The 23901-nt window shown below is 36.5% G+C and overlaps 1 protein-coding gene across 1 annotated transcript in view; it reads left to right on the forward strand.

The window, feature by feature from the left end:
- Window positions 1-23901, forward strand: part of TTC6 (tetratricopeptide repeat domain 6) — a 233531-nt gene that overhangs the window by 80270 nt on the left and 129360 nt on the right. Inside the window, exons 5-6 of the mRNA XM_055097529.2 lie at window positions 6480-6598; window positions 11086-11280. Of these exons, the coding sequence (XP_054953504.1) occupies window positions 6480-6598; window positions 11086-11280 (314 nt within the window). The remainder of the gene's footprint in view (window positions 1-6479; window positions 6599-11085; window positions 11281-23901) is intronic.

The following is a 23901-nucleotide window of genomic DNA, read 5'->3' on the forward strand; positions in this document are numbered from 1 at the left end:
ATATTAGGGAGTCAAAGAGGGAGACTCCAATACAATAGCTGAAAACTTCAACATCCCACCTACAGCATTGGACAGGTCTTATAGACAGAAATTCAACAAAGAAACATCAGACTTAATCTGCACTATAGAGCAATGGATCTAATGGATATTTATAGAACATTTCATCCAATGGCTGCAGAATACACATTCTTTTCCTAAGCATGTGGATCATTCTCGAGGATAGACCATGTGTTAGGTCACAAAACAAGTCTTAAAACATTAAAAAAACCCCACCAATATTAAACATTTTCTCTGACCACAATAGAGTAAAACCGGTCAGGTGTGGTGGCTCACGTCTGCCATCCTAGCACTTTGGGAGGCCAAGGTGGGTGGATCACTTGAGGTCAGGATTTCAAGACCAGCCTTGCCAACATGCTGAAACCCCACCTGCACTAAAAATACAAAAATTAGCCAGGTGTGCTGATGCATGCCTGTAATCCCAGCTGCTCGGGAGGCTGAGGCATGAGAATTGTTTGAACCCAGCAGTTGGAGGTTGCGGTGAGCCGAGATTGTGCCACTGCACTACAGCCTGTGTGACAGAGCAATACTCTGTCAAACAAACAAACAACAAACAAACAAACAAAAAAACACAATAGAATAAAACTAGAAATCAGTAACAAGAATAATTCTGGAAACTATACACATTGAAATTAAACAATGTGCTTCTGAATGACCAGCAAGTCAATGAGGAAATTAAGAAGGAAATTGAAAAATTTTTTGAAACAAATGATAATGGAAACATAACATACCAAAACCTGTGGGATGCAACAAAAGTAGTACTAAGAGGGAATTTCATAGCTATAAGTGCTTACATCAAAAAAGAGGAAAAACTTCAAATGAACAATCTAATGATGGATCTTAAAGAACTAGAAAAGAAAGAGCAAACCAAACCAAAAATTAGTGGAAGCAAAGAATAAAGGTCAGAGCAGAAATAAACTGAACTGAAATGAAGAAAACAATACAAAAGGTCAATGAGATAAGAAAGTTGGTTTTTTGAAAAGCTAAACAAAATTAATAAACCTTTAGCCAGACTAAGAAAAAAAGACAGAAGATACAAATAAATAAACTCAGAGATGAAAAAGGAGACATAACTACAGAAATTCAGAGGATCATTAGTAGCTACTATGAGCAACTATATGCCAATAAATTGGAAAATTTAGAAGAAATGGACAGATTCCTAGACACGTACAATCTACCAAGATTGAACCGGAAGAAATACAAAACCTGAACAGACCCATAACAGGTAACGAGTTCAAATCCATAATAAAAAGTCGCCCAGTAAAGAAAAGCCTGGGACCCAATGGCTTCACTGCTGAATTGAAAGCACTAACACCAATTCTACTCAAGCTATTCTGAAAAATAAACTAGAAGGGAATGCTTCCAAACTCATTCTATGAGGCAGGTATTATCCTGATATCAAAAGCAGACAAAGACACACCAAAAAAAAAAAAAAGAAAAAAAAGAAAAAGAAAACTACAGGCCAATATCCCTGATGAATATTGTTGGAAAAATTCTCAACAAAGTATTAGCAAACTGAATTCAACAATGCATTAAAAAGATCATTCATGACAAAGTGGGATAAATCCCACTTTGGGATGCAAGGATGGTTCAACATATGCAAATCAACTAATGTGACACATCCTAGCAACAGAATGAAAGACAAAAACCTTATGATCATTTCAATTGATGCTTAAAAACCATGTGATAAAATTCAACATCCCGTCATGAACAACAACAACAAAAAACTTCAAAAACTGGGTATAGAAGGAACATAGCTCAACATAATAAAAACCACATATGGTTTTTACCGGTGTGGTGGCTCACACCTGTAATCTCAGCACTTTGGGAGGCTGAGGCAGGTGGATCACCTGAGGCCAGGAGTTTGAGACCAGCCTGGCCAACACAGAGAAACCCCATCTCCACTAAAAATACAAAAATTAGCCACATATGGTGGTGCATTCCTGTAAGCCCAGCTACTTGGGAGGCTGAGGCTGGAGAATTGCTTGAACCTGGGAGGCAGAGGTTGCAGTGAGCTGAGATCACACCACTGCACTCCAGCCTCAGCAACAGAGCAAGACTCCATCTCAAAAATAAATAAATAAATAAATAAATAAATAAATCCCAAAACCACATATGACAGACCCACAGCTAGTATCATACTGAATGGGGAAAACTGAAAGCCTTTCCTCTAAGATCTGAAGCACCTGAAAGATGCCCACTCTCACCACTGTTATTAAACATCATACTGGAAGTTCTAGCTACAGCCATCAGACAACAGGAAGAAATAAAAGGCATCCAAATTGGAAAGGAAGAAGTCAAATTATTCTTGTTTGCAGATGGTATGATCTTATATCTGGAAAAACCAAAAGACTCCACAAAAAACTATGAGAACTGATAAACAAATTTAGTAAAGTTGCAGGACAAAAAGTTGACATGCAAAAATCAGTAGCATTTCTATGCCAACAGTGAACAAACTGAAAAAGAAGTAAAAAGTAGTCCCATTTACAAAATACCTAGGAATTAACCAAAGAAGTGAAGGATCTCTATAATAAAAACTATAAAACACTGATGAAAGAAATTGAAGAGGACCAAAAAATGGAAAGATATTCCATGTTCATGGATTGGAAGAACCAATATTGTTAAAATGTGTATACTATCCAAAGCATTCTACAGATTCAATGCAATCTGTATCAAAATACCAATGACATTCTTCACAGAAATAGAAAAAACAATCCTAAAATTTATATGGAACCAAAAAAGGCCCAGAATAACCAAAACTATCCTAAGCAAACAAAAACAAAAACCATACAAAACAAAACAAACAAACAATAATGACAACAAAAAACAAATCCCAAACAAATAAAAACAAAAACAAAAAATCTGGAGGAAAATCACATTACCTGACTTCAAATTATACTGCAAAGGTATAGAAACCAAAACAGCATGGTACTTGCATAAAAACAGACACATATACCAATGGAACAGAATACAGTACACACCTACAGTAAACTCATTTTCAACAAAGGTGTCAAGAACGTATGCTGGGGAAAAGAGAGCCTCTTCAATAAGTGATGCTGGGAAAATGATATCCATATGCAGAAGAATGAATCTAGACCCCTATGTCTCACCATAGACAAAATCAAATCAAAATTGATTAAATAATTAAATCTAAGACCTCAAACTATAAAACTACCACAAAAACAAACAAACAAACAAATAAACACTGGGGAAACTCTCCAGTACATTGGTTTCAGCAAATATTTCTTGAGCCATACCCCACAAGCACAGGCAACCAAAGCAAAAATGAACAAATGGGTTCATGTCAAGTTAAAAAGCTTTTGCACAACAAAGGATACAATCATTAAAGTGAAGAGACAACCCACAGAATGGGAGAAATATTAGCAAACTACCCATCTTGCAAGGAATTAATTACCAGGATATATGAGGAGCTCAAACAACTCTGTAGGAAAAAATCTAACAATTTATTTAAAAATATGCAAAAGATTTGAATATACGTTTCTCAAAAGAAGACATACAAATGGCAAACAGACATATGAAAAGTGCTCAAAACTACAATGAGATATTATCTCAGCCCAGTTAAAATGGCTTATATCCAAAAGACAGGCAATAACAAATGCTGGCAGGGATGTGGAGAAAAGGGAAGCCTCATACATTGTTGATGGGAATGTAAATTAGTTCAACCACTATGGCGAACAGGTTGGAGGTTCCTCAAAAAACTAAAAATAGAACTACCATATGATACAGCAATCCCACTGCTGGGTACATACCCCAAAGAAAGGAAATCAGTATGTCAAAGGGATATCTGCACTTCCATGTTTGTTGCAGCACTGGTCACACAACAGCCAAGATTTGGAAGCAACCTAAGTGTCCGTCAACAGAAGAATGGATAAAGAAAATGTGGCACATAAACATGATGGAATACTATTCAGCCATGAAAAAGAATGATGCTGGGCACAGTGGTTCATTCCTGTAATCCCAATACTTTGGGAGGCCTAGCCGTGTAGATTGCTTGAGCTCAGGAGTTTGAGACCAGACTGGAAAACATGGCAAAACTCCATCTCTACAAAAATACAAAAATTAGCCAGGCTTAATGGTGCATGTCTATAGCCCCAGTTACTTGGGATGCTGAGGTAAGAGGATCAATGGAGCCCAAGAGGTTGAGGCTGCAGTGCATTGTGATCATTCTGCTGCACTCCAGCCTGGGCTACAGATTGAGGCCCTGTCTCAGAAAAAAAAAAAAAAAAAAAGACAGATTCAGTCATTTGCAACAACATGGAAGGAACTGGAGATCATTATGTTAAGTGAAATAATCCAGGCACAGAAAGACAAACATCACAGATTCTCACTTATTTGTGGGATCTAAAAATCAAAGCAATTGAACCCATGGAGATAGAGAGTATAAGGGTGGTTACCGGAGGCTGGGAAGGGAGGCTTGATGGGTGTGAAGTGGGGGTGGTTAATGGGTACAAAAAATAGAATTAATGAATAAGGCATAATACTTGATAGCACAACAGGGTGACTATAGTCAGTAATTATTTATTTATTTATTTATTTATTTATTTATTTATTTATTTGAGATGGAATTTCACTCTTGTTGCCCAGGCTAGAATGCAATGGCGCAATCTTGGCTCACCGCAACCTATGCCTCCCAGGTTTGAATGATTCTCCTGCCTCAGTCTCCTGAGTAGCTGGGATTACAGGCATGCACCACCACGCCTAGCTAATTTTGTAGTTTTAGTAGAGACGGGTTTCTCCATGTTGGTCAGGCTGGTCTTGAACACCCGACCTCAGGTGATCTGCCCGCCTTGGCCTCCCAAAGTGCTGGGATTATAGGTGTGAGCCACCGCACCCGGCCAGTCAGTAATAATTTAATTGTACATTTAAAAATAACTAAAAGAGTATAATTGGATTGTTTGTAACACAAAGGAAAAATGCTCAAGGGAATGGATACTCCATTTTCCATGATGTAATTATTATGCATTGCATGCCTGTATGAAAACACTTCATGTACCCCATGAATATATATACCTTCTATGTACACACAAAAATTAAGAATTAAAAAAATATTTGATTAGTCAGATCTCAGATGAAATTTAATTAGGATAGCCTTAGGATCCACAAAGTAAGTGCATAGATATGGGATGACAACATTTAGTAGCAAATGTGAAAAACTTCAGTGTTTTAGGCTGTAATGTAGTTTTGTGATGAAGCCACATAAATCATAGTTTGCATTGTTTGACAAATACCATCTCTTTTTCTGGCTGATCTCATTATATCACACCTCAGATATTATATTCACATCCGGGTGTCCAACCCCAGGAGGAGTTCTGATAAATTAGCGACTATTTGGAAGAAAGCAGTGAAGATGACTAAGCATAATACTTCAAAACCATGTCATATAAGGTAGAGTTGAAAGGACTGGGGATGTGTATCTGAGGGGAAAGCAGGCCCAGGGGAGTAAACTGTATTCTAATATTTGTCTGTATCTCAAACAATTGAGAGCTAGATTGTGCTTACATGGTTCCTGAGGTTTGAATTGAGACTGGGGGATGAAAGTTGTTAGATTCAATAGTAAAGAAACAAGCAAAAATTTCAGGACTGGAAGACTTTCAAAGAGAAAGTGGCTGAGTCTGTATGTATTCAAGTTCTCCACTCCTGACCATGTTCCAGCCAGGTGACGACCACTTTCTGGAAATACCGTACAGGAAATTCAGATTACCAAGATGGTTAGGTGGAATGCTCTGTATTCATTGAACTGTCTTTATTCATTACTTCATCACCCAAGAAGTTGCAATAGCTCCTTCTTTACTACTGTATCAAACCTAAACCCTACCTAACATAAAAAAATTAACTTCCTTTTATCTGGCTACCTTCTACTTATTCAACCATAGCTTTTCCCAAGGAGGGCCTCCCTGATTTCTTCCTTAAATCTAATCTCAAAAAAATATAGAGAAACCCACAGAGAAAATATCTTTACATGAGTGATTACCATGAATTCTGCATAAGTTTATTCTGATAAACTGATCAAAACAAAAATATAAAGCACTAAAGTTCTTTTTAGCTTGTGGTTGTAACCAGCAGTCGTACCAAACTTTAAGGAAATAAGGGTCAGTTTTATTACAAATACCAATAAAGAAGAGTGCACTTATGGAGGGAAAATATATTTATTCTTCAATAATTTTAAGGTAATAAAAATGTTGTAAATAAACATGATACTAATATTTTTATTGTTATATAGGTATATATGTAAAATTTAGGAATGGATTTAGAGGAAACTATCAATTTACTTTTAGCATTCTGTTATAACATATACATAGAAATCTGGAGTTTAAATATTAGGTGACTCGCTAAATATGAGAGAAAGATCTAACTCTCATGTTATATCTTCCCTTAACAGCACACTTTGTATTTTCTTAAAGGCAAAATCACCAGAATTCTTGCAAATCGAAGGAAAAGAAATTAAGCGAATGCAGAAACGTAAATCACTGAGACCAAGAAAGTCTTCAAAACCTCTTTGTGATAAAAAACTACATAAAAAGTAATTTTCTTAAATTTATAATTTTTCTATTGGAAGAAGAGTTATTCAGTAGCATTGAGACATGAAAATACATTTTTAAAAAAGAAAACTAAATGTTTTAGAAATTCATATATGAGACCTAAGTTAAACCTTCTCACAGGAAAAGTTGGTGGCAGATTTTACAGTTAGTGCTATACTTTATGCTTTTTTCTTTTTCTGTTTTTGACAAATGTACTTACTTTCATGATGTAACAATAGCTGGAAAAAATAACTGTCTGTGAGACTGAAGAAAATTAAATGTTAGCATGTTAGATTTGATATTTTTGGTCACTGTAATGCCTGATTTGGATCAATTGCTTATTATATTGGTTAATTTTTTTATGATAAAATAAAAAACAAGCCAACACAAAATGTGCATAAGCCATCTGTTTGGTAATTTAGATGGCATTATTTTTCTCTACCATTAATACCATGCTTCATCCTCACATCCATAATTTTAATGGAGTTTCTCGTTACACAGGAATACAACCACAATTTTAAATAATAGTGTGGAAATGCAATTTAGATTATGATTTACATTTTGCTAGTCACCTTGTTGAAACTCTGATTTTCTGCTTATTTCACCACTAAGTTTTTATGGGTTAGTTTCTTCTAGATTCTTCTTCATTTAACTCTTAATGGGGGTTTGAAGAAGCTTTAATTATTAGCTTTTGTTGTTGCTTAGGGAACTGAAAGGTATGCTGGACATGGAAGACAACCTTTTTATGGCCAGCTCAAACTTTGTAAATGGATATTACTCACAATTTAGTAGCTGAGAATAGACTCATGGGAAAAGAATTCCAAAGTTTATGAAACAGTCAAATTGGCATTTAAGTGACCCTGTACATACCATTGCTTATCTGCATTGCTTTAAGCTCATTTAGTTAGCAAGATTATGTATTAAAACAAATAGTGACAGCAGACAACAAGTATTTTACCTTCAATAAATAGTTACTGTCAGATTATCAATGAAGCAGAAACTTCTGATTTTTTTTTCTAAAAAACCTTGCATTTAGTGCATTAAGCAGAGTAGTATGGCCACACACAGAGTCAGAGTCTTTTCTTTTTTATGTCTTAGTGTTTCAAAGAATGACAAATAGTCCTGCTTAAGAAGAGTGTGCTATAAAAACACACAGCCTTTCCTGAGCATGCCAAAAATATTTGTAGATCTTATTGATATATATATAGTACTGCTTTAATTCATTAAAACAAAAATTAGAAATTTTCATTAGTGAGAAATAGAATGAGATGCAGAGGAATAAAAGTCTGATTTTTTAAAAATTATATAGTAAAAGAGAATCTTAGGAAAATGTTTCTGAAAGTCTTTTATTTACTGTTCCTTTTTCTTTAATCAATTTTCAACCTAAATTTTCTCACTACCCTCAAATTAAATTGTATTCTTGGGAATTCAAACATCTATTGCAGCATATTGTTATTTAGGTCAATAACCAAGGGAAATTTATTTGCTTAATGTTAGTAGACTATAATGGGCACATGGGAATTCAGATTGGTTGTGATGCTTTTTAAAGAAAATATAAAAATCAGTAATGTAATCTCAAACACATTCCACTAGCCAGGACCTGTCTCAGGTAGAATGATGGTGTAGGTGAGCTTGACATCAGAGCACACCTTTTTTTTCCCCTCTATTTTAAAAGCCCTTTGTTAGGAGCCCAGAGTACCTGGGAGTCCTGGCTTTCTGGACACCCCCTTTCACTCCTCCAGTTAGGCCTGTTTGTCTCAGGCATTTCCAAATGTTTAGACTTACCTCTCTTTTCCTCTTTCACATGAACACATTTCATATCCTATTTTTGTTAGGCCCTATGCTCTTTTGGAAATGCCATAGACCACTCTCTATTAATGATTCAATAGTGTCCATATGGGGCCTGGCAATGGGTCAGGAGCTGTGTAGTACAAAATAATAGTAACAACCTTAAAAATAAACCATTTCTTGATATATTTCTACAGGCTGGGAATTACACATCTTCTATTTTTATCAGTTCTTATAAAGGCAGGGGTAAGGGATTTTTATCCTCATTTATCAGAAGACTTTTAAAGAAGTCAGTAATACAGTTGGCAAGTGTTAGAACTAAGATCCTGATCCAGGCCCAGCCAACTCCAAAGTCTATATTCTTTACACCATGCTAATCTCTGAATCAGTGCCAGCCATATTGAGTGGTCAGTGGACAGACCAGCATTAACCCTCTAGATAAAGGTTAAAATGGGTGACACAAGAGTAGAGCAACTTACAAAAAGAGACAGTTTGTAAAAAAGAAAAAAAGATAAACTTGGCAGAGAAGTCTTTCCTTGAGGTCTTGTTTGAAGAATATTTAGACATGGACAAAAGAGTAGACAGCACTGTATCCATAACTGAAGGGACTGACAGATGTAGCCCTGTGATTTGTCCTGGAAACTGATGAGAATAGCTAACTTCTGCCATGTGAGAGACACTGTTCTAAATGCATTCACTCTTCTTTCTTAAAGCAACTGTATCCAGGACAAGGTATAAAGAAATTAATTGACTTGCTTATGACCAAGTGAGAATTGTAAACAGTGTTTGAACCCAGGCAGTCTGACTCCAGAGTCTGTACTCTTAATCACTATGCTAGAAGTAAGTCCAAAGTCTAGGAGCCTTGAAACATAGAGAAAGGAAGTTAGCCAAATGCAGTAAGCAACAACCAATCAATTTGCTGGGTAAGGGAGCACTTAAAGGAGATCAATCTGGTAGAATTTTGCAGAGGGGAATAGACAGAGGCTGCAGTGCTCAACCCAACTGGTGAACGACTGCCTGCGCAGGCTGAGGTGATGAAGGGTATGCTGGCAGTGAGGATGGAGAAGGAACACACCTGAGCAACCCTGTGCAGGGGAGAAACTCAGTTTTGCATTGGATGTGCAGGTGAAAGAGAGAGGGGTCAAAGATGTTTTCTATCTTCAAAAGGAGGAATCTAGTTGAGGTAGTGATATTAGAGGTAAGATTTGGGAGCTCTCAGCACAGAGGTAATAGCTGAAACACTAAAGATGATTTTTCCAATGTACAAAGAGAAGTTCAAACCTCAGAAGCCACACCCAGTTTGGAAACTGGAGAAGGAAAACCAATGGCTAAGTCATATTATGATGAATTTGAGAGGTAGATGGAAATCTGGGATATTGCAGCTTTAAAGGCCCATGAAGGGAGAGCAATTTCAACAAGTTATTCATATTCTCAGCTGTGTTTTGGGGGTCAGAAGAGAACATGACCTAAAGATCTAAAGCTGATTGGATTGGATTTGATTTGATGAAAAGAAGGTCATTTGGTTGTATAAGCTTTAGTAGGAAGGTAGGGATGGAGTACTTCTGGAGAAGGGCCACTTCCACCCAGAAGTCACTAATAGGCAAGAAATGTGGCCAATAGCCAGTAATGTTGTGTTTGGATCCCGGGGCTTACCCACTAATTTTGTGACCTACCCAAAATAAGGATAATTATACCTCCAATACAGCTTTGTTGTGGGAATTAGAGAAAATGTGTGTAGAGGACCTAGCACAGAATCTGGCATATAGTAGGTGCTCAATAATTATTTGTTGATTGGATGACAGGTGGCACTGGGGATTAAGAAAGCAGATTTTTGGCTGGGTGCAGTAGCTCATGCCTGTAATCCCAGCACTTTGGGAGGCCAAGGCAGGCAGATCACTTGAGGTCAGGAGTCTGAGACCAGCCTTGCCAACATCGGGAAACCCCATCTCTACTAAAACCACAAACATTAGCTGGGCGTGGTGGTATGGGCCTGTAGTCCCAGCTACTCAGGAGGCTGAGGCAGGAGAATCACTTGAACCTGGGAGGCGGCGGTTGCAGTGAGCCAAGATTGTGCTACTGCATCCCAGCCTGAGACTGGGTGACAGAGTGAGACTCCATCTCAAAAAAAAAAAAAAAAAAAAAAAGCAGATTTTCATGTCATCCTCTCTACTTAGGAAAGACAGAAGAGAGATACAAGTTCAAGCAGAGTGGGAAAGGAGATGCCACACTGACTTAGAGAAACCCAGAGTTCTATCAATGCTAGTTAATGGATAATACCCTACCTATATTGTTCCACTTCTTTAGGGACATTAGCATTTGACCAGAGTAGCAAAGGAGTAATACATGATGGCTGGATATGGTGTCCACAGACTGAGTTTCAGAATTCAGGAGAGAAGAGGTTGGGGTGGGATGATAAAGAGTTTGTTTTTAGACTTGTTGATCCTGAGATGCCTGTAGACTGTTGTCTGTAGACGTGTAGGTTGAGCTATTCAGCAGGCAGTTGGATACAAGTTTAAAGCTCTGGACAATGACCTGAGACTGTGATATTAAATTTGTTATATACCATTATTATAGTTTTAAATCAGATCTCCTACATTTATATATGTCTTTAGAACCTGAACTAAATTGTCAGTATAAATGTACTTTATATCTAAAGGCCACAAAATGATGAAAGGAGCTCACTTTCTTTTCTCTGTTGCAGAATTCCACAAGACTACTCCATGCCGCACCTTCATGATCTGTGCACCACCATCCCAGCCCAGGAGCTGCCTGTTGACTTGCGCCTGGCTTCTCGAGTGTATCACACTGCTAACAGGAAAGGCCACGATACCCTGCTTGGAAAATCTGGAACCTCTTTCTTAGATGATCGCTTTACAGATGAAGAACAAACAGATAGGTAAGAGTTCCACTGGTAATTTGATTTTAAGCTAAATGTAAACTGTCATATAAATCCTGCCTTTGAGTTCTAGATTTTAAAGACTTGATTCTGTTCTTGGACACTAAAGAGGAGGGAGCAGTTTTTGTTTTTTTCTGCTGCTTCCTCAGGTATACAGTCTAGGTCTGTGTCTCCATTTCCTGACAATATTAACATGAACCCATTCCCAATTGTAAGGTAACTTTAGTATTCCCAGAGTGTTACATACATGATCTCATTTGTTTGTCATCACAGCTCTGGAGTACAGATGTGGAAATTGAGAGTAATAAAATTTAAGCAATTAGCTACACATAGACAATTAAAAAAATCACAGATTTGACACTTGGACCCAGTCTTTTGAACTAGATTTCACCATCATTGGGTATACTTGGGTCCAAGGATCACATACAAAAGTCATTGCTCTTGGAGTTTGTTCTCCTTCTCCTTGGGTCTCACCTTCCTTTGGAATCTGCATATTCTTTTGTGGAGAGTATATAATTTATAGCATCCTCAAAAGAAAGGAGAAAAGGGAAGGAACCTAATGTTTATGCAGCAGTAACTATATTCCGAGCACTGTGCTGTGTGCTTTGCATATGTTTCCTATTTAAATCTTCAACTGTAAGGGAGAAGTTGTAATTTCCATTTTATTCATGAAGAAATTTAGGGTTCGTGATACCAGGTTACTTGCTGAAGTTCTTATCTCTTGATAGTGATAGAATCCAGGTTTGTCTAACTCAGTTTTTCTCAGCCTTTTCATTATCACCCACTTAAAGAGAATTTTAAGGCTTTTTTTCTTCTAATCGCCCCTCCTGATTAAATTTTAATATGCCAGATATACTGTATATCTGTTTATATACTATATGAATGTATGTGCTTTATAAATAAAAAGAGCAAGCTTTAATCACACTGTGCTCCCCCCACCCAAAGCACCAATTTTTACCTCCTGGGAGGGATATCACCTGCCCATTGAGAATGCTTGCTCTACAGTCTCTCGCCTTTCAGAAGCCATGGTAAAAATACTGAAAAATGTACTGCATGTTTTAAGACAATTACAAATGTTAAATATTAAGTTAAATGGAAACTTTTTTAGTATTATAATTTAACTATCCTAGGTATATGAGAATACTATTCTAAAAGATCACTTTTAATGACACTATCACAAGATTATTAGTACCCATACTTTTCATGGTATATTTTGAATGCATTTTCTCAAACTTGACTTCTAGTAAAAATTGCAATGCTACTGCATCCTTTCATGAATTAAAAATTACCTGGTTTCCCAGTGATTAGCAATCACAATTGGTTTCTATTTGAATCCCTAAAAGAAGGTCATTTTTATGTTTGTTTTCTATGTAGGCAAAAAAAAATTTTTAGGATTTGTCAGTCATAATTTTATACATCTGAAGTCTTTTAGTTTTGCTTTATCAAATTAAATTTTTGAAAAAAATTGTATATGAAGAATTTTTGAAATTTCAGAACTGCTCCAGTATCTCCAATAGAAAATAGCAGTTCAGCATGACATTCTTTGGAATATATGTTAAAGCCTAAAGCTAGGAGTAGAAAATAAATACATAAACATAATCTAGTAGGCATGAAACTCTACTATTTTGAGTCATTCCCATTAGCACTACGCAAGCCAAGCATCATTTGGAGGACTTACAGCTATAATTATTCACGCAAAGTGTTAGAAATGCTAGTTTCTTTCGAATTCTGAAAATATTTTTCTTCAAGTAGACCTCACTTTCTTTTTCCAAGAGTCAATAAATGTTCTATTTGATGAGGATAATTCTTGGCAATTTGTTCCTAAGTACCAAATAAGAAGTTAATTTAAGTACTGAATATTTAATTCTCCAGCATCTATCTCTTGAGGATTACCTTGCTAAACATAGCTTAACCTTTTCAAAATATATCTGTCTGCTGAGCCTACAAGTTTGGAGAAATGTATAATTTTTTTCTGCACTACCAAGCGTTCTCAAGAAAGGTAACTGTAAACAAAATGAATACCTTTTCATTTGATGGCTTTTTGCATTTTTTTGTGCAATGATCAGTTAACTTCAAAGGTAGTAATAGTTGTGGTTGTGTAGTTTTAATGTTTCCCAATTTTGTTAATCATTATTTATGGCAAACACCAAGAATATTTTAATGGAATTGGAAGGGTATATACTTAAGTTTATTTGAACAGCGGTGTAGTAGTGTTCAAACTTACGCTTATTTTGCTAAACAGTAATTATGATGAGAACTATACAAATATCTTGTATTGGCCTTATTTTTGCTTTAAAAATGATTTGTATATTATAGAGAGAAGTTTGTAGACATTTAGTTCAAATTTTTGGTATGAAATTTTATATTTCAGGCTTTAAAGTAGGCAAAATGATTAAAGGTATTTAAAGACTTAGATTAATGTTAACAACTTGGTGAATAGCCTTTCAGACATCTCTTGTATATGTGTGTCTTTAAACCACCCATGACATTCTATAGCCTGAGTTTCTTCATTCAGGATTGTTTGTGAACATTTAAATTATTTCATGATATTTACTACTTTATACAAACATTTTTTAATAGAGACAGGGTCTTGCTCTGTTTCCTAGGCTGGTGCGCAATGGCATAATAATAGCTTACTGTAACCTTGAACTCCTGGGCTCCTCCCACTTCAGCCTCCTGAGTAGCACTAGGCTAATTATTATATTTTTTTGTAGACATAGAGTCTCACTATGTTGACCAGGCTGGTCTCGAACTCCTAGCCTTAAGTGATCCTCCTGCACCAGCCTCCTAAAATAATAGGATTACAGGTGTGATCCACTGTGCCTGGCCAGATAGTTACTACTATAACCAAGCTATGGTGACACTATTTATGCCAATTTATGACACTGTTCTTTTCCTTACACCCTTGTCAAACTATGATTGTTACTCTTTTTGAATTTTTTCTAATCTTTTATTATTTTTATCCATTTCTTGTAAGGTTGAACATATTTTTAGATGTCTCTTGGTTATGTGCTTTTTTCCTTTTGAGAATTACCAGATCTGGAGTTGTCATTTATCTCTTTTGTATTGTTTTGTAAATGATCTTTTTATATTAAAATTTTAGTTATTTGCCATATATATTATAGATATATTTTCAATTTGTTGTCTGCTTTTCAGTTTTGTTTATGGTGTTTTATGCTATCAGAAATTTTTTAATGTAGCAATTTTTTTATGTGTTCTAGTCTTGATGCTAATCTTAGAAAGGGTATTTATATGTTTACATTTTAATGTATTCTCTCATATTTTCTTCTAGTAACTTTGTGGTTTCCTTTGGAAAAAATTAAATATTTAATCCATTTGTAATTTATTTTGATATGAAGAACATATTTTAAAATATAATTTATTCAATGAATCTTCTTTTCCTTACTGATTTGAAATGCTAACTTTCAAATACCTTAAATTCCAACATGTTATTGAGTCTATTTATGGATTTCTGTTCCATTTCACTGATTTGTCTATCTAAAACTGCTTGTGTATTTCCTTGATTCACAATCAATACAGAGTTGGTGGCAAAAATGCTGTCCTACAAACATTGGCTGGCCTTCTCAAATCAGGCACCCCTTATAGTCAGCTCCTGCGCAGTGAGCAATGCCAGGCTATGAATCCCAGACTCAACCCTCTAGTTGGCTTCAAATTAAAAAGGAAATTCCTAGTCAATTTTTGGAAAATATGTGGACAGACCATTAGTTTTATACATTAGAACAGCAGCAACAATGGAAAAACCAAAGGTTAAGTGTCAAAATTCAATGTTTAATTTCATTTTTGATTTTTTTTTACAAAAAACAATATTTTAACAAATATGCAAAAACATGCAAGCAAATGCAAAAATGAAAAACAATTACTCAAAATCTTGCCATTTATAGATAACACTGTTAATATTCTTAAATATGGGATTCCAGACTTTTCCTTTTGCAAATAAATCATACAGAACAAAACTAGAATAATACTATATGCATAATGTTTTGTAACCTAACTTTTAAAAACTTATGTGTAAACATCTTTCCATGTCAATAAATATTGATCCGAGTAATCAAATGATATGCTTAACTCTGTGGTAGGCACAGAGGTAGGCACTAGAGAGGCATCTGCAAACAGGAGAGACATAATCACTGCCCTCAGGGAACCTGGAGACCAGTGAAAAGAAGGGTGAATTAATTACTGTGAATGCGACAATTAATATAGAGTTGTGCAGAGTGCTATGGAAACATGTAAGAGGAGTCCCTGATTATTTGGGGAGGTTTGAGGATTGATACCTAAACTGAAACCTGAAAGATGGATAGAAGATAGGAAGGAGGAGGGGAAAGAATGTTTTAGATCTTTGGTACTCAAAGTATAGTCCGCAAACTAGCGGCATCACCATCACCTGGGAACTTGTTAGAAATGCAGGAAATTTGTATACAGTTCGAAGTTTGAGTTCATGCTGTGGGCAATTGGAATCCATCTGATAACTGGAAGTAAGTCCGGTATTAGAGAACAGGAAGAGCAGTGATACATTTGAAGCTAGAGCTGAGGCAGGATTTTATGGTTACCCCGTATGTGTGTGTGAGGGCACGTGTGAGTGCTTGGGGGAGGGATTCTTAGTCACAGTGAATTGGGAAAGCATTGATAGGTTTTCTGAGGAAGAATGACATGATCAGGTTTGCTTTAAGATATCACAGTCCTTGTCTTCTCAGTTGTGTTTGACACAGTTGATCACTTACTTTTCCAGAAAGTCACCTTTATCCCTGGCCTTAGGGACCACTCCTTTCTTGGCTATCTTCCTGCTTCCCTGGGGATGGCTTCTCAGTCCCTCCTCCTGGTGTCTTCTCATCTCTTGACTTCTCAACATTGGAGTGCCCAGGCTTACCAAGGTGATCTTATCCAGGACCATGGCTTTAAATGCCATTTATATGCTGATGACTATCAATTGGTAAGAGAAATGCACAAGGATGTTCATCATATCACTTTTTATAATAACTAAAAACTGGAAACAACCTAAGTGTCTATCATGGAAGAATTTTAATTATGCATTCAATAATGAGATGCATTGCAACCATAATAAAGAATGAGGTAGAGTTTTGTATTCTGAAAGGGTTAGAACTAAATTCAGAAACAACATGTGTATTATATAAAACAATTTTTTCTGCGTGTGTGGGAGAAAATTCAAGAAACTGTTAATTGTGATCCTTTTGTTTTCATTGTACACTTAACCCATAAAAGTGAAAGCCACTTTGTTTTATTTTTTGCTTTATTTATATGGCATATATTTCCATTTTCATTTTAGTCTGTCTTAGTTGTGTCCCTTGTAGATTGCATAGACTTAAATATTTTTTGAGCTTATCAGAATTTTTTTTCTGATAGGTTTTTTTCTAATAGGTTGGGTCACCCCATATTCATTTATTGTCCTATCAGATGTACTTGGTATTATTTTTGTCATTTTATATTCTCTTTTTCCTTTTTTGCTTCTTTGCTATTTCCTATAATCTGTTTTGTCTGTCAGCATTTGCCTATGTGTTTTTTGTTTGTATCATTATCTGATATCTAATCTTGTGATACAGAAATCTGAAACCAACCTGTTTTTCATTTATTTGCATGTAATATTTTTCTCCTACTCATCTTGATGCTTACAGAATTTTATGTTTTGCTTTAAAATGAACAATTTCCCTAGCGTATGTTTGAGAGTGGATTGCTTTCTAATTAATTATTGGGGGTACATGGAAAGCCCTTCTTATATGCAAATATAGTACACTATATTTCAGTATAAGACTTTTTTGTTTTATGTTGAGTAATGTTTCTATTCTACTTATTTTGTGCATTTCTTCAGGAATATCAATTAGCTGTATGTTGGATTTTCACTGTCTTTCCTCTATATTTATCATTGTTTTGCTTAGATTTATCTCTTAAACCTCTGTACTTCAGTGGTTTCATTTTCTGTGGTATAAATTTTAAAAAGTCCTTCTAATTTTCATTGTGAGACTGCTATGGCATTTACAGATTTTTTTCTAAATTCTATCAGTCTCTTAAGAAAATCGCTTTTGTTTATCTGAATTTTATTACCTCAAGAACACAAAGCAGAATCTTTCTAAAATATTTTTGTTTCCTATAATAAATCTTTCCCAAAAGGATGTTCTTTCTGTCACTTTTTGAATGCTATATTTCATTTTTGTAGTTTGGAGACTGTCTTCACAGAAATCATTTTGGGTTTTTCTGTGTACTCAACTTTGAATGAAGACAAGTTATTTCTGGCTACCCAAAGTTAATATTGGATAGATTTACCAAGCATTTTTGACTGTTTATCTTGGAGGTATTAGAATACTACTTTTAGATCTTAAGTAGGAGAACCAGAGATGCAGGTTTATGTTAGCAGTTGAGTCACTCAGAATCCTGAAAGGCATTGGGGGTGGGATGGGACAAGATCTGAAAAATTTGCCTCTATAGTTTCTCTCTGTGATCATTAAAAATATTGTAATAAGGGTGACCTTTTCCTATCGGGTTTTCTATATGGCAGATTACTATAAGCTTTTCTTCTGTGCATACACATATATTATGTATACATACATTTTATGAAAATGACATTATAGATGTTATTTTGATAACATATTCCTTTGAGGATATATATCTATCTATATAAATACAAATGTAGAGACACATATATGAGTAATTATTTTGACTTACTGTCTCTACTAATGATGGCTTACAAATCAAATGTATAAGGAGTGCTTTTATTTGAAAGATTTTATCCAAATCCTTCAAATAAGGTAGTAATATTGTTAAGAAAATGGAAAATTATCTAACAGAAAAATGCATTGAAGTACACTACATTTATTATATAATTTTGTATTAATAACAACTCTATGTAGTAGATAAAATCATTTTATTTCCCAAATAAAAAATACAGCGTAATGATTGACTAATCCATGTTTATGTAGCTAGTAACGGCTGGGATTCAAGCCCAGGTCTTTATAATTTTAAATGTGGCTTTTATTATATTCTACTGCTTTGTGTATTTGTGAAAGGCCCTTTTATTTTTTCTCTTTATGCTTAATTCTGTATACTCGCTCTCATTCTGTTTTTAGGACCAATTTGACCTAATCTAGGAAGAATGTGAAGAGGCTTAGTTGGATAATCTGTGTGAAGCATATTTTACTTGCCCTTGGTGGTTTGTATTTGACCAATTGTGAACCAATTTTGGAAGCAGGGCTTCTGCTTATTCAGGATGAGGATTTTATCTTACTATTGCTTGTTCCCTCCTAGGAACTGAAAATCCTGTTTTGATTCTAGGCCAAGGATGTGGCCTTGGTCATTGTGGGAGACTTCTCTGTTGTTAATTACTGAAAGCTTTGCAGTCTCTGAATATTGCCTGGTTTTATACTTCCTATCACTGGTTGCCCCCCACCCAAATGTGCCATCATCTCATGCTAGACCTTTCTAATTACAGTACACCCAGGACCTGTGGTCTGTTACACTTCATTTGTAATACTCTGTTCTGTCTCATATGCTTTTTATTTCCTACCAGTGTAGGTATCTGCGACTGACCTTCCCCTACCATCTGCCATTTCTCAATGATCAGGTCTAATCCTGGCCCCACCCCTACCCCTTACATGGCCTTGTTCTTGCTGCATAATCCAAGCAGTGACCTAAGAACGTAAGAATCACTGTGTGAGTTGGTGATACATGTCACAGAAGTACATTGAACAGAGTTGTAAGAGATCTTAGTAGTTCCCTAGCCTAAGCCTCTCATATTATGGATGAGGAGACTGAGGCAAAGCTTTGCACTCTGTATCACAGTGGGTGGCAGAGATAGAACTGGAATTAATAGTAACCTCATTTTAAATTTCTGTTATATCCACTTTGAACAAATAGCGCCATCAGTATGACAGTTTGGTATGACAAAAAATCATTTCAGTATGCACTATCAATGTCTGTTAAGAGTTTACCCTTTTGTATTTCTGTTTTTACTTGGAAATACCCAAAAAGGAATTATTTGAAAATTTGTCTGTTACCATAACTGCCAATATGTGAAAGCTGGATTTTTAAAAAAGTAAAGCAGTATCATTCCACCAGATGTCACTGTTTGCATGTAGCAATGAAGTTACGATGATTACAAATACAATTTTCCCCTTCCCAATCATGTTTTGTAAAAATAAAATAAAATAAATTATATAGTTATACACTTACTCTTCTATAGACTGATTTTATCAAGACTGTATTTTCTGATCTTTTTAAAACATACATAATATTCATATGCCTCTGCTGCAGATTTCAAAGAAAAAAATTATAAAAGACTAAAGAAAGCTATTTGTAGATTAATATTTTCAAGAAGATGAAAACCTAAAGCTTTTTCCAGACCTTGGCGTCTGCTTTTTAAACAACATTCTCTGTAAGTTAATGTTTTTCAAATTGTGGATTGCGACCCAGTGAGTGGGTTGTGAAATCAGTTTAGCGGTTTGCTATGAGCACTTTAAAAAATGGTATCTAGAATAGAACCATTGCATGTGAGATTGACTTTGATGAAACTTTTGTATGTGAGCACTCTTCAAATTTCCCTGTATACATCTTCTATGGGTTACCTAAGAGTGACTGTGAGCAACATCCTGTGAAGCCTCTCTCAGGCTTTTGTATACCAAAGAGCAAGATAAATTTGTTAAGGAAGAGATAGTGAAGCTGTGATGGAGAACCTCTCTGTTGGGGTCATACCAAGGTAGGGGAAGATTGTTGGAGGGAGATCCCTTCTCCATGCTTCACAAGATGTAGCTCACAGTCACCTTTATGTAACTCATAGAAGATGTGTGCAGAGATTTTTTCAGAGTACTCACAGCTTAGAACAAATGTTTTCCAAACTTCTTTAACCGCATCATATAATCAGAAATATATTTCTCTCTCTGGCCTCATGGGAGACCAATATTGACCCAAAAGGAGGTTCAGCTTTCACTCTGAGAGAGGTGGGCTTGTTTCCTTCATTCAACTCCCTCAATGATCATAAACAATAGTGGTTGTAATATCAATCACTTTCTTAGCATATTCTGTGTGCAAGCCTCTTCACATACATGATTTCTAAGACATTTGACTCTGAAAAACTCAATCACTGTTGCCATTTGTAAATGAGGAAACAGACTGAAGAGGAAACATAGCACAGTGAGGGGCCCAAATTCTGTTTTTTAACCTCATTCCAAAGGCTCACTCTTTCCACTATATCAGTGATTTTTAGTCTTCCTTGAGGATAAGAGTCATCTGGGTTGTTTCATAAGTGTATCAATTCCCAGGATCTATCGCAAACCTACTGAATTAGAATCTTCAGAGAAGGGGTCTGGGAAGGTGTAGATTTGATTTCATCCCAGGATATTCTTATGATTAGGCTGTTTTAGGAAAGATTGAGTACCTTAGTGGTTTTCCATCTTCAGAGTGCACAGAATCACCTTCAGGGCTGGCTATAACACAGATGGCTAGGCCTCAGCTCCTGAGTTTCTGACTCATTAGGTCTGTGTTGGGGCTCAATAACTTACATTCCTAACAAGTTGTTATATGATACTAATGATGCTCGATAGGGAATACACTTTGAGAACTACCCAGCATCTCCTGCCTTACCAATGATTCTGCTTCCCAGGGCAGAGTCTGGGGCTGGCTTTGGCTGTGAGACTTTTCTTACTCAGCCAAAATTCAACAATATTTATTTAGTACCTACTCCATTCAAATTTTTGGGAGACAGAAAATGAGTAAGTCTCACTTTTTCTCCCAAACAAGCCTATGCTCTACTGTGAAAAAGGCATACGGAATAGAATGCAGTATATTGTGTAATGAAAGAGCAGATCAAATGCAACAGGGAAACCAGAGAGTCAGACATGAATCTGGGCTGGGTAGAGGAGGATTTGTAAAGGTCTTGTGGAGGAATTGAGATCTGAAGGTCTTGCTCTCATCATTCTCCATTTCCATAGCCACTCATTACTATAATGGCCTGTTGATTTTGCCTGTTTCCCCTATTGCTCCTGGAGTAATCCCAGCACATAAGGCATTTTTTTTTTGCATTGCAAATGTAGCTTGGGTGGAAGGTTGGGGGAAGGAAGCAGAGTTGGCAAAGCAGATGGTGCCCAGACTGTGAAAGACCCTGACTGCCAGGGTCAGGAGCTTGGGTTGTATATACTGTGTGTGTAGTCAGTGAGATGTTTGCAGAGGGGGTGACTGATAACAACAGTTGCAGGGATATGTGGCTTGGATTGAAGGAGGGAGGGTCTGGAGGTAAGGGACCAGCAAAGATGATATCACAGGACTCAGTTGAGAGAAGATACAGTGAACAGGAAAGACATCATGGAGGGAGAATGAACAGAAATAGTCATTACTGTTGGGAGTGAGGAAGAGATTGGTGATGAAGAGATTTTCAGTCTGAACCACTGAGATAGTGGTGTTTTTCAAAGAGAACTCTAGAAAGGGTTGGTTCTTTTCTCTGGACAAAAAGAAGGAAGCAGGGAAAATCCGGATAAAAATTTCCAGGTAAGTGCTTCATCTTTGTCATACAGGAGCATAAAGGCTAACCTTAGGTATGCCTTTCCACCAAGGCCCCCATTCATGTCTACCAGAGCTATGCACTCTAGAATGTCCGATGACCTTCACTTTCTTCCAACCAATCCATATTTCTGTTTATTTAGTGTGTTTTTGGAATGTGAAAGAGCAAAAGACAATAAGTTGTAAATGACTTTTACTATCCTGTTTCTGGCATAGAGCCAGAGAAAAGTAGAGCAGTGCTTCTAGATAACTTCTTAGTCACTGCTCTCCTCATCACCATCTCCCTCTCCTCCCAACCTATCTTAGAAATACTTATTGATCCTGATGTCTGTATTCACTTGGCTCATTTTCTTAGTCCCTAGACCTTCCCCTGTTCTTTTGTTTTCCTGGATACACTGGAATTCAGCTTCGGAAAACAGAAACATCTTGTATTTGTCTGTTCATATGCTGCTAATCAAGACAGACCTGAGACTGGGTAATTTATAAAAGAAGGAGGCTTAATTGACTCACAGTTCTGCAGGGCTGATGAGGCCTCAGGAAACTTACAATCATGGTGGAAGGAGAAGCAAACATGTCCTTCTTCACATGGTGGCAGCAAGGAGAAATGATGGACAAAAGGGGGAAAAGCCCCTTATGAAACCATCAGCTCTTGTGATAAATCACTCACATCACGAGAACAGCACTATGGGGTAACCACTCCCGTAATTCAATTACCTCCCACCGGGTCCCTCCCACAACACATGGGCATTATGGGAACTACAATTCAAGATGAGATTTGGGTGGGGACACAGCCAAACTGTATCACAGCTTTAGCTATTTTAAGCAAAAAGGGACTTAGTAATGGGAATTTGGTGTTTTAAAATCAATGAGAGGGTTAGAAAAATGGGGCATTAGGTAGGGAGATCTCCCAGGGATGATTCACAGAGCATGTTTAACTGGCTGCCTAGGGTGCTGCTGTTCCTGACACAGGAAGGCGGCAAATCTGGAAGCCAGCACTGGCAACATACCACCTTAACTGAGATTCAGGGATTAAGTAGCTTTTACTGTCACAGCTTTGGACTCTGGAGCCACACTGTGTCTGTTTGACATGCTCACTGGCAAAAAACAAACAAGTAAAAAACACAACTCACAAAGTCATAACTGGAACACTGCTACAGAAGAACTCAACATTGTCATGACTGTACTTGCCAACAGAAACATTAGAACCTTCTGCCGTCTAATTGCATTTGGTTAGTGGATTCCAAATAATATCTAGAACACTGGCTTCTGGAACCTCTACCCCGAGTTAAAACAACTGTGCCTCAGCCTCCTGAGTAGCTGGGACTACAGGTGTGTGCCACTACACCCAGCTAATTTTTGTATTTTAGTAGAGACGAGGTTTTGCTATGTTGGCTAGGCTGGTCTTGAACTCCTGGCCTCAAGTGATCTGCCTGCCTCAGCCTCCCTAAGTGCTGGGATTACAGGCATGAACCACCATGCCTGGCCAAGAGAGTTTTACCTCTCCATCCTTGGCAGTTCAGGAAAGCACATCAGAAGGAGGATGGAATGGGTGTTAAGTGGCAGTGGTATTCACCTTGCTGGGAGTAGAGTTTTAACCTCTCTTTGAATTCAGGTATTTTAGTAGGTAAGATAGGAAGCTTTTATTCATGACTCTACTCTGACAAAGCCATATCTTCTTCAGCCTGCCTCTGAGTGGGTCTACTTCTTAACAGCAGGTATCATGGGATTTGAGGATTTCAGTATATTATTAAACAACTGAAATCAGTTGGGTTTTTGTATGCTTAGTTTTCACATTTGGTAACTCGTAAAGTGTTTCTTCCTATAATAGTATATCAATAAGTTAGAGGGAACAGTAGCTTTAAATGCTTCAATGTGAAATTGATATATCTATATTATGTATGTGGCACATGACTGTGTATATATTCTTAGATATTTTGTCTTTATGTTCATTTTATATTTATTTTACAGTTAAGTGTTATAATACAAAAGTTAATGTATTTTTAAGCCAGTCTGTAGGTCAGTAATTAATGACACATTTACTTTCAAATTTTGATTTATCTCATCTGTTTAGCTTAATCTCTTATTGATAAGTTTTGTTCCATATAT

The sequence above is a fragment of the Pan paniscus genome, chromosome 15 (genome assembly GCF_029289425.2).
Source record: "Pan paniscus chromosome 15, NHGRI_mPanPan1-v2.0_pri, whole genome shotgun sequence".
In the NCBI taxonomy this organism is placed as follows: domain Eukaryota; kingdom Metazoa; phylum Chordata; class Mammalia; order Primates; family Hominidae; genus Pan; species Pan paniscus.